The sequence below is a fragment of the Phyllobates terribilis genome, unplaced genomic scaffold (genome assembly GCF_046119375.1).
Source record: "Phyllobates terribilis strain yellow unplaced genomic scaffold, ASM4611937v1 Scaffold_9__5_contigs__length_417890890, whole genome shotgun sequence".
NCBI lineage: Eukaryota > Metazoa > Chordata > Amphibia > Anura > Dendrobatidae > Phyllobates > Phyllobates terribilis.
Genome location: NW_027362769.1, coordinates 219,247,158 through 219,264,166, shown reverse-complemented (window position 1 = coordinate 219,264,166; position 17,009 = coordinate 219,247,158). Strand labels below are relative to the sequence as shown.

The window sequence follows — 17,009 nt, the reverse complement described above, 5'->3', positions numbered from 1 at the left end:
CCTTTGGGAATTCCCATGTGCCAGAAGCAGAAATCTGCTCCAGTCATGAGCTTGAGTAAATTTCTGCTATAATTTATGCAACTAAATTATAGTGAATTTTTCAAGCCGTGGTTGGCCATGTCTCCATCCTCTACGCATCCTCATCCTGCCAATATTTAATAAAAGTTGTGGCAACGTTTTTGCACTGCGGCTGCAGCGTGCATGCTATTAGGGAGAATGAATGGTCACTGCTCCCCATGCACACAGTCCCAGCGTGGGGAGCAGTGACTATTTCGGCACAGCATTTCGCTGTGTGAGAGCGCATGGCAGTTACACCATGCGCGGCTCACACAGTGAAAACCCTGAGGAGGCAGAGCGGGACACAGCGATGATGGGGAGAGGAGGTGAGTATATTTGTTTATTTTTTTCTGTGCAGCTTGATGGGGAACAGGGGGTGCCAAGCATACCAGGATGAGGGATCCATTCATACAGGGATGAAGGGTGCCATACATACCAGGAAGAGAGATGAGTGGGGCCATACATACAAGGATGAGGGGAGCCATAAATACAGGGATGAGGCATGAGAGGGGCCATACATACTGGGATGAAGGGTGCCATACATACCAGGAAGAGGGATGAGGGGGCCATACATACAAGGATGAAGGGGGCCATACATACAGGGATGAGGCATGAAGGGGGCCATACATACAGGGATGAAGGGTGCCATACATACCAAGAAGAGGGATGAGGGAGGCCATACATACAAGGATGAGGAGGACCATACATACAGGAATGAGGCATGAGGGGGGCCATTCATACAGGTATGAAGGGTGCCATACATACAAGGATGAGGGGGACCATAAATACAGGGATGAAGCATGAGGGGGCCATACATACAGGGATGAAGTGTGCCATACATACCAGGATGAGGGGGGCCATACATACAGGGATGAAGAGTGCAATACATACCAGGAAGAGAAATTAAGGTGTCATACATATCAGGAAGAGGGATGTAAGTGCCATACATACCAGGGTGGTTGTGAGGGGGGGCCATACATACCAGGATGGTTGTGAGGGGGGGCCCATACATACCAGGATGAAGGGTGTCATACATACCAGGAAGAGAGTTGAGGGGGGCCATGCATACCAGGATGGGGGATTTGGGTGCCATGCATACCGGGATGGTGGATTGGAGTGCCATGCGTATCAGGATGGGGACTAGGGCCACGTATAACAGGAAGGAGGGGGCAATGTATACCAGGATGGGGAATATTGACAGAATTGGGGGACATTACCCCTATAACAGTGTCAGCAGCAGACCCCCTCCCCCTTAACAGGGCATCATGACCACATTTTTTGCTTACATTTTTTTTTTTTTTTCCTCCCCTAAAACCTAGGTGCGTCTTATGGTCTGGTGCATCTTATAGTTCGAAAAAATACGGTATATTCCAAAGTTCTAGAACTTTTCATCCATACAAAAATGCTGAGATTTGCATACAATCTAAAAAAAAATACAAAACTTGTAGCGCCTGTTTGTGTCACATGATGGGGAATATGTTGGTGATGTATACATGGAGAAATGTTAAAATGTTTAAAGAAACAGAATCCGAACTTGTGTATTGGACAATGTAGTCAGAAGATGCTAAAAAGTCTGATTTGGTCCAGTTTGGCAAAAATCATCAGGAACTGCAGCTAATCAGGATGCAACATCTGATTCATCTCTCTTGTGCCAGTTATAATGCTGCTATGTGGCAGAAGGGCCTGATATGGGACTATTATCTCTGCCCTTATTGGATTTTTTTTCTTCTTATTTTAGAGGTGAATCTGGTGCTGGGAAGACAGAGAATACCAAGAAGGTCATCCAGTACCTGGCCGTGGTTGCATCGTCACACAAGGGAAAGAAAGACACCACCATCACTGTAAGTAGCATCCATTAATAATGAATCACTGATTTATAAAGCCGATGATCAATAGTAACACTCAGAAACTCTCCATAGGTTGGAGACTATTAAAGAAACATTGTAACGCCGCCATTTGTTCTCCTGCCAAGTAACTGACATGTTAAGAATACACAGCTACATTTCAGCTCTGGTGTTTATACGTAGCTAAGACTTTGTATAATATACTGTGTTGTGACCCGGCACAGTGTGTCGCGCTGACAATGTCACTTGGATCATCGAGTGAAATATTCTCCCACTAAATGTCATTATTTTCTCTAAATTGTTCATGGAGAGGCTTAGGAAAATGCTGACATGAGGGTTTTATTTTGGCTTAATATCGAAATTGTAACATTCGATATTGAGAAAGTAAACCGTTAGTGTCGTAAACAATGTATCCCTATAATAAATGTTATGTAGTTCTCAGTCAAGATGTTAAAGCAAGCCTGTCAGCACAAAATGACTGTTCAAACCAAGCACAGAAATCGTGCATGTAGAAAAAAGAAGCCAGCTCATCCTCCGATCAATTCAGTTCATGCGGAGGCTCGAGATCGGCGCCACTGCCCGACGCGCGCCAAATGCAGAAGACAGGAAGTGATCTAGCTTCCCAAAAAATTGCGCAGAAATAGAAATTGTGCACCATTGGTGTGGCCAAACAGTTAAAGTGGTTGTTCCCTTTCAATTAAGTTTCTTCCCTGGGTGCAATTTGTTATAAAACAGAAAAAAACATGCTGTACTCACCTTCCCCGGGTCCATCGGCAAGTCTCTACCACTGGTCCTGGTCACTGGCATCGGTTCCGGTGCCAACGTCACATCAACAAAGCAGCAACGGATCAAAGAGCTCAGCAGCTCTGAAGAGGCGATCAGTCTACACTGGCGGAGCCGTTGAGCACACTGATTGGCTGTCGAGGTGACGTACGCGCCGCACGCTGCCAATGGCAGACATGGGGAGCAGCAGCCAGGGTAGATAACCCCTTTAAGTTCACCTTCCCACATACATGATTTTGCATTTATCTCTGCACTCCTCATTCTTGATTGACAGCTCTTGCTTTAGAGGAAGGAGCCATAGGAGGGCAGAGATAGGTGGAAAATAAGTAGGTGTGAAGGTGCACTGAACTGTTTGACTGCGCCAAGGGTGCACCGAGCACCTGTGCTTGGTTTGAACAGTCACTTTGTGCTTTTCAGCAGGAAATACGAGTCAACTTGGATTTTAAAACCAGTCTTATCTTCACTATTCCCGCTGGACATTTTCCTCGACATATGAATGAGGTATACCATACATGCAGCTCTGGCTGACTCCCCAAACTGGGACTCGGTCTTTGTCAGCAGCGCTCCATGGTAATGAGTGGGGAACCCTCCTCTAATGTGTCTACATACCTTCATGAGACAATGGCTTTAAATATAAATTGTAGCTAAGATTGCATGTATCCACTCTCCTTCAAATGTGAGTAGAAGAAATAGTAATAAACGAGCGATATACTACTGCCTAAGACCTTAAAGGGGTTTTCCCATGAAAAAAAGTTGATTTTAATCAAAAGATCTTGGAATAATAATAATTTCCACAATTGGATGTGTTTAAATAAAATGTTCCTGTGCTGAGATAATCTTATAAATGTGCCCCTGCTGTGTACTGTGTAATGGCTGTGTCTGACCGCGCAGGAACATGGTCTGATCATACCACATCTCCTGGGCAGGGGAGGAAGAAAGAGTATACAGACAGGACAGACCGGGATCACAGCTCCTGGGCAGGGGAGGAAGTAGAAAAGTATACAGACATTACAGCATGGGATCGGAAATAATTCTTTCTTTGACGTAAACATTTTTTAAAAACAGGCAGAGAAATGTTTTACCTCACAGAAAGAATCAGCTGTGATCCCCTGCTGTAATGTCTGTATACTCTTTTGCTTCCTCCCCTGCCCAGGAGATGTGGTATGATCAGACCATGTACCTGCATGGTCAGACACAGCCATTACACAGTACACAGCAGGGGCAAATTTATAAGATTATCTCAGCACAGGAACATTTTATTTAAACACATCCAATTGTGGAACTTCTTATTATTCCAAGATCTATTGATTAAAATCAACTTTAAAATTAACTTTGTTCCTGGGAAAACCCTTTTAAAAGTTATTCCCATCTTTAGAAGTTATTATCTGTAATGCCTCGTCTAAATGAAGCGGCGTCCGAGCATGCACATCACGACTCCATTGATTCTTTGTGGGACTGATGGAAATAGCTGAGAGCTGTATTCAACTACCTCTGGCAGTCCTATAGAGAAAGAATGGAGCGGTGACGTGCATGCTCAGACACCGCTTCATACAGGTGATATACTTCAGAGCCCCATTCTTGGGATCATTTGTCCAACCCTTGAGGATTAGTACGTTATTAGCTATTCTGTCCATAGGTCGTAACGTATAAGATGGTAATTACTCCTTAAAGCACCACTCTAGCAATTTTTTTTAATTTCAGCATTGGAGTGTTGTCCTAACGTAAGGTCCCTGACCCTAGTCTTATACTTACCAGCTGCCATCTATTCCCAGCATCACTCCGGTCCTGTGCCGCCATCGTGACCACAACTAATGATTGACCAGAAGTCAGAGGTAATGTTCACAAGCTCTCAGTGTAAGTCTATGAGATCCTCGTTCTGGCCTCACTCCGGCTCTCATAGACTTGCATTGAGTAGTGACGTCTGGACCTCCCAGCAAACCCTGGAGCGATCCAGCGGTTTGCAACCTGCAGAAGACCGATCGGAGCGGTGCTGATAACAGATAAAGATGGCAGCTGCTAATTATAAGACTAGGGGCAAAAAACTTACATTAGTAGCACCACTCCCGCTCTGCAATAAAAAATGCCAGAGTGGCGCTTTAAAATAGGGAAAGTTATCACTTATTCAAACTTACTGATTTGTAGTGGACCGACCGCTGGGATCCCACTGATCCTGAGAGAGGAGCTTAGTGTAAAAGGAGAAGTGTTGGACTGGACCAATGCCCCATTTGAATGTACTGGTGGTCGACCACGACTACATTGATTCTATGTGGGACTGCTGGAAATAGCCGAGCACTGTATTCAACTTTCTCCGGCAGTCCCATAGAGAATTAATGAAGCAATGATCCACTTTTGCAGGCACTGCTCCATTCAGACTGGGTCCTTCAGTGCCCCGTTCTCGGGATCAGTGGGAGTCCCATCAGTTGGGCCCCCACCGATTATCACCTGAAAGTTGGGAATAACCCTTTAAATACTATATTGAACAGAACTTTCTGATGCTAGAATTGGGCCACTTTCTGCAGTTTTTTTTTCTTGTATTCTTTCTAATACTTTATTAAAATAGGGAAAAAATATGTTTTCTTCCATTTTTGTATCTGACATTTGTTTTACCACATTATTCAACTACAGCAAGGCCCGTCTTTTGCTTACGTGAGTAAATAGATTGTGCAGTGTGCGTGTGATAGCACCGAGTGAACATCTGCATGCTATTGTTGCACACTCAGATCCAGCGGTGGAGGAGAGATGATGATGATGATGGTGGTGGTGGTGATATCGTGTTGTATCACAGTGAAATGCAACAATAGCACTCGTGTTTGTCACAAACTAGTCCAATGAATGAGCTTTGACTCGTGCCGAACTGTGATTGTTCAGCAGGGACATCTAAAAAAAAAACGTAAAATCTGCAAGTGACATAATGTAATGGGTAGAAATATATTAATCTTGTGCCGTATTAGCAATAACTCACAGTTTAATTATTTGATATAAAAGTGGCTGACAATCACTGATCGCAAGTCAAACCTCATACAATCCTTTGTGTGTTTTTGATACTTTTTGGTTAACATTTCGACAATGCTGAATGAACCCAGCACCTTGAGTTTGGAAAGTCATCGAACTGAAATAAAAATGTAACTTCGTGTGAAATTATAGTGGGATTGCGATATAGCGTTCACCTTCTATATAGAGACTTCGATGTGCATGGCTGCATGATACTCTGCTTGCCGCTATTTCTGGTTGTCTTTAAATATTAACATATATTCAGCAGACTACAGTAAAATATATATTTTGGAGAGGAGGAAGCTCAGCTTCCATATTAATTATAGGAAAAAAATAAATTATAATCATAGTTATTTGAAAAAAAGTGGGTGCTGTGCATATTTTCTGTCTGCTCACTCATGCCGACAGTGCAATTTGAGGGTCTTCCAATTAATGTTTTGTTGTACTATGTGGCTGTGCACATGTCCGATTTTTTCCAATGCAAGTCTATGGATCCGTGGAAATCATTGGATGCACTCGGATGACATCCGAGTGCAGTCCGATTTTCACAGACTGACAGAATGGAGAAACTTTTTTTTTCCTCCTCTACTTCTAAGAAAAACTGATACCACTCTGATCCAATTGTGATTAAACTCGGATCACAGTTTGATCTGAAAAATAAGAACCTTTTTTTTCTCGTATGGAGAATACGGTCATGTGCACCTACCCTCAGAGTGAGTGGAAACTATGTATGGACCACAATTTGTGCTTTGGGATCTTTATATTGCTTGTCTAGCTCACACTTTTTAGGATATGGTCCACCCTTGGGGCCTTTTTTTTTATAAAATGCATGTATTTTGGGCTACAAAATAATTTTTGCAATTAGGTATCTTTAAAATTTACATTTTAGAGACTCTTTGTGTCCTTGCACATTGCTCGCTATAGTAAGAGCTAACAGTGAATCAATCAGCGAGCTTGTTAAAAAATGGAGTTTGTAAGGTCACGTTCAGCATTTGGTCAGTATTTTACCTCAGTATTTGTAAGCCAAAATCAGGAGTAGAACAATCAGAGGAAAAGTATAATAGAAACACTTGCACTTTTTCTACATTGTTCACCCACTCTTGGTTTTGGCTTACAAATACTGATGTGAAATACTGAAATGTATGGTAACTTTTTTATCTGTCTTTTTCTGAACTCCTCTGTGCTAATTTATGATCAAATCAATGTTGAACTGAACTTTGATGTTGTTAAATCACCTCTTAAAAAAGAGTTAGAGTTAGTCAGAATAAGCTCACTGACAGATTCTCAGTTACCTCATTCTGCAGCCAGCAATATACAGTGCAAAACAGAGGCTATAGAAGGCAAACAATGCAAAGTTTTTAATGAAACCCAATTGCAAAACATATTTTTAACCCCAAATACATGCATTTCGGAAAAGAAAAATGCCATTTTCCAAAGTATAGGGTATTATTTTGAATTTTTCATAGATTATGTGAATAGTGCACACAATTTGCTGTATCTGTTAAAGCTCATGTGGAATGGCAGTCCTCATGCTTGGCATGAGTTAATACATGGATTACATTATGAAAATTACCCAAGAGTTACATCTGATTTTTGTTTTAAATAGTAAAAAGGTGTTATGGTTTATGTCAGTGATCCCAACCAGTGGCCCGTGGGGCACATGTGACTCATGGCACAGCTTCTTTTTATTTGCGAGTCATTCGCTTGTTTTATGGTCCCTGCAATTAAAATTCTCAGTGTGAGGTTAATGCCGAGATCCCTTCTCTTTCCATAAATATGTCATATCTTTATCTGGATTTGATGCCGCTGTTCTCCTGAATCCGGCGATATTTTTCTTTGGTTCCTGCTCCTCTCCGTTTCTGAGATATGGCCCCTTCTTCCCCATATATAAGTGTAATCTTGTTAGCCAAGGGGGTGGACATCTCTCTATTGAGGATCCCACCAATTGGCTAACAAGACTAGATTTATATACAGAGTGCGCAATGGAAAATGGGACCATATCTCAGGACCAGAGAAGCACAGGAGCAAAAAATAAAAAACACCAAATTCAGGAGAACAGCAACATTTACACCAGGTAAAAAATATTATATTTATGGCAAGTGCCAGATCTTCTATAATATATTATTAGCTGCATATGACTGGTGCTTCTATGGACAAATTGATGCTCCTGGGTTCAAATGCAAAATCTGTACAAGGACTCCTACCCATGTGCCATTTATATTACTGGCGGCTTTGCTATGTGATCAAGTGGTTTCAAGCACCAGTCCCACATGCCCTTGCCAACTTTGCACCCCCTTTAGCTGGGCCCCTGCTGCAGAGATTACATAAGGAGTCTATTCTGAAAATACAATGAACAAATACCACCATTAAGTGAGTTATGATAAATATGATGCAGATCAGAGGTGGCCAGCTAATGGTGTTTAGTGCCACAATATTGGCTAGATGGCATTCAGGAGCCTCAATCATGCATGTGCCACTGCACCATGTTAACCCCACTCCTTATTATGGTTGCCACTACTCCTAAAACTAGTTATAATAACAATTTGATATTCTTAGCTCAAACGATGACCCCCACATAGACTCCACAGCCCACAGTCCGCACACTGGAGCAATACATAATGTACATAGTGGTGCCATCCTGCAGTTACACCCCATTATTACCCTATGGAGAAGTGGTAATATAACAGAATTACCCATACAGATAGGATGGGGAAGGTTCAATCAATTCAGTTTTTTGGTTAATGGTTAAAAAGGTTGTCTAATTTCAAAGAAATAAAATATTAATTAATTAATTTAATTAAAATAAAAAATGAAGTACCCCCTCTTTCAATTCTATGGTTGTACGACATAATAATAATAATAAAAATAAATATCTAGTTCTTAGAAAGTCTTAAAATTATGTAAATACAACCCCAGGTGAACAACACATGGAAAATTATATTGTGTCAATATTTATCCAACAAAATCTAGACAAAAAATGCAGAAGTCGTGTGTGCAAAATTAAGTACACCCTTAATACTTCCATAAGAATTAAGAGGATAATTGTTCATCAGCCAAGTGTGAACACTTCAATAAAAGCAGAAAGTTTGGGCAATTTACTGGTCAGGCTTTTGTTAACACAATGTCAAAGTTTAAAGACAAGCAATTGTTGCAGTCCATAAATCTGGGAAGGGTCATGAGGCCATTTCCTACCAATTTGGAGTCCATAATTCTATAGTTAGAAAGATTATTAATCTTCCCAGGAGTGGACATCCCAGTAAATTCACCCAAAGGTCAAACTGTACAATGCTCAAAAGAAATTGTAAAAAAAAAAAAAACAACCCAAGAGCTACAGCTTAGACTCTAAAGGCTTCATATAGCATATTAAATGTTCAAGTACATGAAAATTTAATTAGAAAAAGACTGAATAAGTATGGCCTGTTTGGAAGCTTTGCTAAGAGAAAGCTGCTTCTTTCTATTAAGAACATGACAGCATGAATAAAGTTTACAGCAAGCTACAATACTTCTGGAACAATGTCCTTTGGTCCGACGTGACAGAAGTAGCGATGTTTGACCATAATTTCTATACAAAGCTTATCAACACAAATGCGTCATACCAACTGTCAGTTGGCCCAGTTTTCGTTAAATAATGGCACATTGTAATTTGTGATGTGTTTTTGTTTCATTTACTTAATTTTAAGACTTTCTATTGTCCAGATATTTTTTTATTACGTACTTCAATGTAAAGTTAAAGAATTCAAAGGTTATAGTCATGATTATACATATATATAATATAAAGAAATTACTAACATTCTTGAATAAATGAAGCTCCACTGATATCTCCGTTTCACTGTATGTCTTGGGTCCCAGCAGTTTCAATCCTCCATTCAGGAGTGAGCTTACAATATCATCAGTGCGGTGTGTGAAGGAGATTGGCTAGCTGCTCGCTTCAGTAACTAATCCAGTCCCCTGATTTAGCCAGTCAGCCAGTCCCCTGCAAACTCACCACCGATGCTGGACCAGCACAGTAAACTCTCTCCGGAGTCACGTACAGGGCTAGAAACAAAGCTGTTGGGATGTGAGAGTTACAGTCAGTGCAGTGGAGCATTGCAAATACAAATACATTAGTAAGTCCTAAATAAATCAGGAACACATTTAAAAATAATTTTGTCAACAATTAAGTGGGTGGTCCGAAATTTTAATACACTTTCATCCTAATTCCCTATCTATTTAATGCCATAATCTAAACTATTTTCTGATATACTTAAATTAAAAATTCTGTATCCTTCCCTAGCTACACTATCTAACTGTTTATATTTATTTTTTTCTTACTTCCTTTTTGATGATACTTTGTTTGAGAATCCAAGTGCATGCTGGGATACTTAAATGAAGCATCATCAGGAGGCAGAGGCTGCGGTCAGTGCTGTAGCCTCCGCCTACTCCTTAAAATGAAGCGTCATTAGTGAAGTTTATTCCAGGGGCTGGGCGAGTCGTTGCTCTGTCACTATGTGCAGTGCACAATGACAGTGCTCTCTCTCACCAGTTCAGATCAGAAGTAATAAGTTGGCAAAAGAATGCACTGTCAGTGCACATTGTCAGAATACCTGGCGTGCAGAGACCCCAGATTCACACCTCCATAAGCTGGGTTTTCTGATACCACTCACTGGCAGTGCGCTCTGTTTCCGTCTCCTTACTGCTGGTCTGAGCCGGCGAGAGAGTGCACTGTCATCATGCATATCAAACAGTGCACATCGTGCAGCGACTAGCCCAGTCCTTGAAGCAAAGGTTACCGATGATGCTTTGTTGGGGGCAGAGGCTGTGGCAGTGACCGCAGCCACTGCCCCCTGATCACGCTTTGTTTGAGTATACCAGCATGCACTGGGATTCTCAAGCAAAGTGTCATCAAAAAGGGAGTAGTAAAAAAAAAGAAACACAGATAGTGTAATTAGGGAAGAATAGGACATGGTTAATTCAAGTATATTAGAAAATAGATTAGATTATGGAATTAAATAGATAGGGATTTAGGATGAAAATTAATTTGGACTCCAGACCGTCTCTTTAAAGACCATCCATTTATTCTGTATCATTTTGGATTGATTTTTTGCTAGCACTAGAAATGAATTAAAAACCACATGTACATGCATTATACCACTAGCCGTGCCTTTATTAATTACTTTGACCTCAGTCTGCATGTCGTGCTGTGTACACATTTATATCCTTATTACACTGCTTGTGTATCTGTGCATGCAAAATCAATGCTAATATTCCAAAGACATTGATTTTTTTTCCTGTTGCAGGCTAAGTATTGCTGCATTTAGCATTATTGTTTGCCTATATTGTGGAATGCAGTAGCAAACATTCAGAAAAGAGGGGGTTAAGCAACGCTGCTTTACAGCTTGGTGATGTGCATTACATCACAACATGGCACAATGCTGTGTATAGGGCAGAAGATAAGAAGAAGATTGTGAATATTTATTTTCTGATTTTAGTTTTTGCCAAAATTACCATTCATTCATCTGAGAGCTTGTGCCAAGTTCAATCAGGGCATCTCAGTAATGATACTCAGCAGATGCTGCTCTTGGTCTTTGATCTATGAACATTACAGTACTTACTGTATTATAGCGGCTGCTCTTGGCTTCATGCTACAATAGAGGTCTTAATTGCAATCCGCCAGCACATCAAGCAATTCCCTCAAAGGAGAAAGTGACCTTTAACCATCCATTAAAGTTCATATATTATAGGCATTTCAGGTTCTAATCTTGACCTAAGTTGCATGAATGTATACATCATTTTCACTTCTTGATTTCTATCCATCACACTGATTGCTATGAATTTCAGGGAGAGCTGGAAAAGCAGCTTCTTCAAGCTAATCCCATCCTTGAAGCTTTCGGTAATGCCAAAACTGTGAAAAATGACAACTCATCCCGATTTGTAAGTATCAAGCACGAAAGTGCATTCCTTAAGGAACTAAGATCATTTTAGTTTCATGCTAAAATAAAGTATTATTCTAAATATAAAGCCCTTGTTATCTGTTAGGAAGAGACTAATTATATCAGGAAAAATATTATATCATGTAACCAGGAGATGAAAAACTAAAATTGAGAGTCCTCAGTTGATGGCTAACTAAATAGTGATGACAAATAACGACTTTTGTCTGATGAAGAGACCTAAGAAGTCTCAAAAGCTTGCTACTTCTCATCACTTTTTCAATTAGCTATTAAAGGGTATCAACCACTGAGGACTCTCCATTTTTATTTTTTCTTCATATTATTTATACATCCCATTTTTTTTTACCAAGGTGCTTAAAAAAAAAGTTGGCTTTCCATGTCCAGTCTCATTCTTGCCTATTATGTCCATTCCTTCTTGCTCCACATGGACCTGGAAATAATAAAGTTAGTCTTATTCATTATAACAAACACTCAGCCCTTATCTGGTCTCGATGAGCTCCAAAGTAGGCAGTTGGTTAGTTAGGTACAACTTTGCTGCTCTCCTTCGCTTTACATACTTGTCTCCTTCAAGGTAAAGTAAAGGCAGAATTAGTAATAGTAGATTAGCCCTAACTTCAATTTAGAAGCTTTTGGGATTTAGTCGACAGTCGCTGAGAACAAAATTTTCCCAACAATCTCCAAGGGGTTCTGGAGTGTTTGGAAATTTATAGGCTTCATGATTATAGGCATTCCGTATCAATATTTAGGTGGTACATACATGATAGGAAATAACTGCATTTTAAGTAAAAGATGCTACCTGTGTCCACCCAGACTAATCACACCCCTCATAAGTTCTTTATTTTAGTGTTCTTGTGAGAATTACCACACTCCAAAAGTTCATGCACACGGCTGATTAGATCGGACAAGTTCTATCCGTGATTTTCAAGGATAGCACTCGTACCTATGTTATTCTATGGGGCTGCGTACGTGTCCGATTTTGATCTGAGTGTCGGATCAAAATCGGCAAAGCAAGTCTATGGGTCAGTGGAAAATGTCGGACATCCGAGTGCAGTCCGATTTCCATGGACTGACATAATGGAGAGGATGGAGAAACTTTTTTTTTTATATCCACTTCCAAGAAAAACTTATCTCACTCTGATCAAACTCTGATCAAGCTCTGATCCGAAAAATCAGACCGTTTTTCTCGGATGGGGAGAAAACGATCAAGTGCACCTACCCCTACTGTGAGATTTGGCAGGTCTGAAGACATAAACCCCTTCCTTACTCTAACAGTAATAACTTTAATTCTTAAGCATTTTCTGAAATATATTCATTAATAGAGGTTTAATATTTTGGCGCTTGTCAAAGTTCCGTAGTTTATCTAATATTTTTATATTCTCAATCTCTGGATCAGGTTTCTAGAACTTGGCACCAGCTCACTAGGCAAATGTCATGTTGTTAATTCGACATTTGAAATTAATGTGAAAACTAGGTGAAAGGATCATAAACATTAAACTGCTTACTATAGAGTAGGGGATGTCCATTTTCGATACACAGATCTGCCAATCCTTTGAAGCCGGTACAAACTAGGCCAAACGTATGGCACGTGGCCACTGATAAGTTCCATAAATCATGTTATAAAGTAGATTCATAGCTAAATGATATACACTGCTCAAAAAAATAAAGGGAAAGCTCAAATAACACATCCTAGATCTGAATGAATGAAATATTCTCATTGAATACTTTGTTCTGTACAAAGTTGAATGTGCTGACAACAAAATAACACAAAAATCATCAATGGAAATCAAATATATTAACCAATAAAGGCCCGGATTTGGAGTCACCCCCAAAATTAAAGTGGAAAAACACACTACAGGCTGATCCAACTTTGATGTAATGTCCTTAAAACAAGTCAAAATGAGGCTCAGTATTGTGTGTGGCCTCCACGTGCCTGTATGACCTCCCTACAATGCCTGGGCATGCTCCTGATGAGGTTGCGGATGGTCTCCTGTGGGATCTCCTCCCAGACCTCGACTAAAGCATCCACCAACTCCTGGACAGTCTGTGGTGCAACGTGACGTTGGTGGATGGAGCCAGACATGATGTCCCAGATGTGCTATGATGTCCCAGATGTGCTCAATCGGATTCAGGTCTGGGGAACGGGCGGGCCAGTCCATAGCTTCAATGCCTTCATCTTGCAGGAACTGCTGACACACTCCAGCCACATGAGGTCTGGCATTGTCCTGCAGTAGGAGGAACCCAGGGCCAACCGCACCAGCATATGGTCTCACAAGGGGTCTGAGGATCTCATCTCGGTACCTAATGGCAGTCAGGCTACCTCTGGTGAGCACATGGATGGCTGTGCAGCCCTTCAAAGAAATGCCACCCCACACCATTACTGACCCACTTCCAAACCGGTCATGCTGAAGGATGCTGCAGGCAGCAGATCGCTCTCCACGGCGTCTCCAGACTCTGTCACGTCTGTCACATGTGCTCAGTGTGAACCTGCCTTCATCTGTGAAGAGCACAGGGCGCCAGTGGCGACTTTGCCAATCCTGGTGTTCTGTGGCAAATGCCAAGCGTCCTGCATAGTGTTGGGCTGTGAGCACAACCCCCATCTGTGGACGTTGGGCCCTCATACCACCCTAATGGAGTCGGTTTCTAACCATTTGTGCAGACACATTCACATTTGTGGCCTGCTGGAGGTCATTTTGCAGGGCTCTGGCAGTGCTCCTCCTGTTCCTCCTTGCACAAAGGCGGAGGAAGCAGTCCTGCTGCTGGGTTGTTGCCCTCCTACGGCCCCCTCCACGTCTCCTGGTGTACTGGCCTGTCTCCTGGTAGCGCCTCCAGCCTCTGGACACTACTCTGACAGACACAGCAAACCTTCTTGCCACAGCTCGCATTGATGTGCCATCCTGGATGAGCTGCACTACCTGAGCAACTTCTGTGGGTTGTCCGTCTCATGCTACCACGAGTGTGAAAGCACAACCGACATTCAAAAGTGACCAAAACATCAGCCAGAAAGCATTGGTACTGAGATGTGGTCTGTGGTCCCCACCTGCTGAACCACTCCTTTATTGAGTGGGTCTTGATAATTGCCAATAATTTCCATCTATTATCTATTCCATTAGCACAACAGCATGTGAAATTGATTGTCAATCAGTGTTGCTTCCTAAATGGACAGTTTGATTTCACAGAAGATTGATTTTCTTAGAGTTATATTCTGTTGTTTAAGTGTTCCCTTTATTTTTTTGGGCAGTGTATTTAATGCCTGTACTTCAGTAATGTATTATTTGAAGCCCATGATATACAGATGTTACATTCTCCATTACAGTGCTAGTCTAACATTATTTTAGATGTAACACAATTTTGAGTAAGATGCAGACCAAAGAAACCTTTCATAGATTCAGTGTTAGTAGAAAACCTAAGTGATCCACAACAATGATCCATGCAAGTCACAAAGACGACTCTGAAGGAACTCTTCATAAAGGCAGTTTTCATAAAATCAGAAGAACACTTTAGGTCAAGGGCTCTTAAACTTTTACTACTTGGGCTTCACCACCCATTGACAAAGTCCATGGCAAATATAAAATACAGTATGAAACTAAAATAGGCACAAAGAGAGTCACACCACACAAATTAGGGAGCTCTCAGACTTGAAGTCTGGGAAGTATTATTTTCCTTAGTAGTATGCTACAACTATGTAGAATGTATGTCGGTAGTAGTATACATACAAAACATCACTTTTATGTTGATATGATGTCCTTCTGTCATTCAGTGTGTGGGAAAGACTTAGTGCAACACATAGGGAAGAGGGAAAGGGAGCCCAGACACTAGGGAAAGGGGGGAGTGGAGACCTCCTAAAACTACCGTCCCTATATTGGCTTTTCACCAATCGCTGCATGCGGGCCTCGCTCTGACTTTCCCTGGCGTAAGGCTAAGTCTAGGGAAGGGAGGAGATAAGCACTAGTCGATCTCCACTAAACTCTATAAACAACAAGGGTAGACAAACAGGGGGGGATTGCTTAGCTTTAGACGACTCCAGACAAATGCGCACATGGCCTCAAGCTCCAGAGAGGATGAAGTACTGCTCTTGCTAAAGCCTCACAAGTAGTAATGAATATCACCGCCACCTCCCTCTCAGATACACCAGGTATATATACACCCAGGCCAGGGAGCTAATTAGCCAGAGGGAGGTAGCCACTGGGTCCTAGAGACAGCCAGCCTCCAAGAAGATGTCTGCAATGCCAAACGTAGTGATCTGCTGCAACCAACTGCAGGGCGACTGTCTGTCACCTCTGACACACCCGTGACACTTTCTCACTGGAGAAGGACATCATGGTCGGAAGAATAGAAGAACAAGGCAAAGAGGAAGACCAGCAAGCAACCTGATGGCTTGATACAATCAAGATAATAACGGTGGAGAAGACCTTGGTGGACCTATCTAGGCTTGAACAAGATCGATCTTCCTACAGAATGTTCAACCACCATGGCTTGAGATCGCGCTGAAGGCCATTAATAATAATAATAATAATAATAATAATAGTATATTGTACACATTTGTTTGGTTGCTTGTTTACATAAAATTGTATAAAACACATTGTAACAATGTTTTTACTATATTTCTATTACTTGTCCAGGGTAAATTTATTCGTATCAACTTTGATGTTTCTGGATTCATCGTTGGAGCAAACATCGAAACTTGTATCCTTTTCAGTCCTCTAGAAAAGAATGCAGCCTGCTAGATAAACACATAGGACTGAAATGTCTAAGTAAGGGAAATGTCCGCAGGGAGAAAGATATAAACATCTAGAGATGTGGACACTGTTTACAGAGACACTGCATGTTCAGTTTCTTCTATTCCAAGAGGTACTTATCCTAGAGATGGCCAGAGCCAGAAGATTCTTTACTTTGAGTTAAATCACCCTGTCTCGACATCTCAGAGCATACAACACAATAATTTACCCTTTTCTTATAGTGTTCATTTTTATCTAAAATCCCAGTCATTTTAGTAAAAAAATAGAAAATCATGAAAAAATAATTAAATTTCATATACAAGCTTTCCTACGTTACCCCTTAGACCTCAGTCCAGAGCCTCTCATCTAGCCAAATCAGTTTTCATACTTTGCACTGATGAGGGGCAACACCCCGAAACACAGTGTCTGCAAATTGAGATTCTGATTTGGCTATTATCCTAAGTTATATTGCAAGACTTGTTAAAGGGTCGATTGTGACTTGTAGGATTGCTGCTTCCAATAGGTGGCGCTATAGAGTTCAAGTCTTCTTTTTCTCTGAAGAGGAAATTGGCCTACTATTCAAAGGCCTCCTTCTGTACCTTCCTAGGACCCAAGTAATTCAGCCCTATGTCACTTTTTATATAATGTGCAATTCGCACCTGAATAGCAAGGAAATATAGGTTTGAAATTGT

The 17,009-nt window shown here is 41.2% G+C and overlaps 1 protein-coding gene across 3 annotated transcripts in view; it reads left to right on the top strand.

Annotated features, from left to right (window-relative positions):
* MYH11 (myosin heavy chain 11) overlaps positions 1–17,009 on the top strand; it is a 119,113-nt gene that overhangs the window by 66,759 nt on the left and 35,345 nt on the right. For 2 of the 3 annotated variants that reach the window (XM_073647675.1, XM_073647678.1), the window contains exons 5-8: positions 1,796–1,898; positions 5,310–5,330; positions 11,493–11,585; positions 16,222–16,285. In XM_073647675.1, coding sequence (XP_073503776.1) covers positions 1,796–1,898; positions 5,310–5,330; positions 11,493–11,585; positions 16,222–16,285 — 281 coding nt within the window. The remainder of the gene's footprint in view (positions 1–1,795; positions 1,899–5,309; positions 5,331–11,492; positions 11,586–16,221; positions 16,286–17,009) is intronic. The other variant, XM_073647676.1, reaches the window with a different exon arrangement.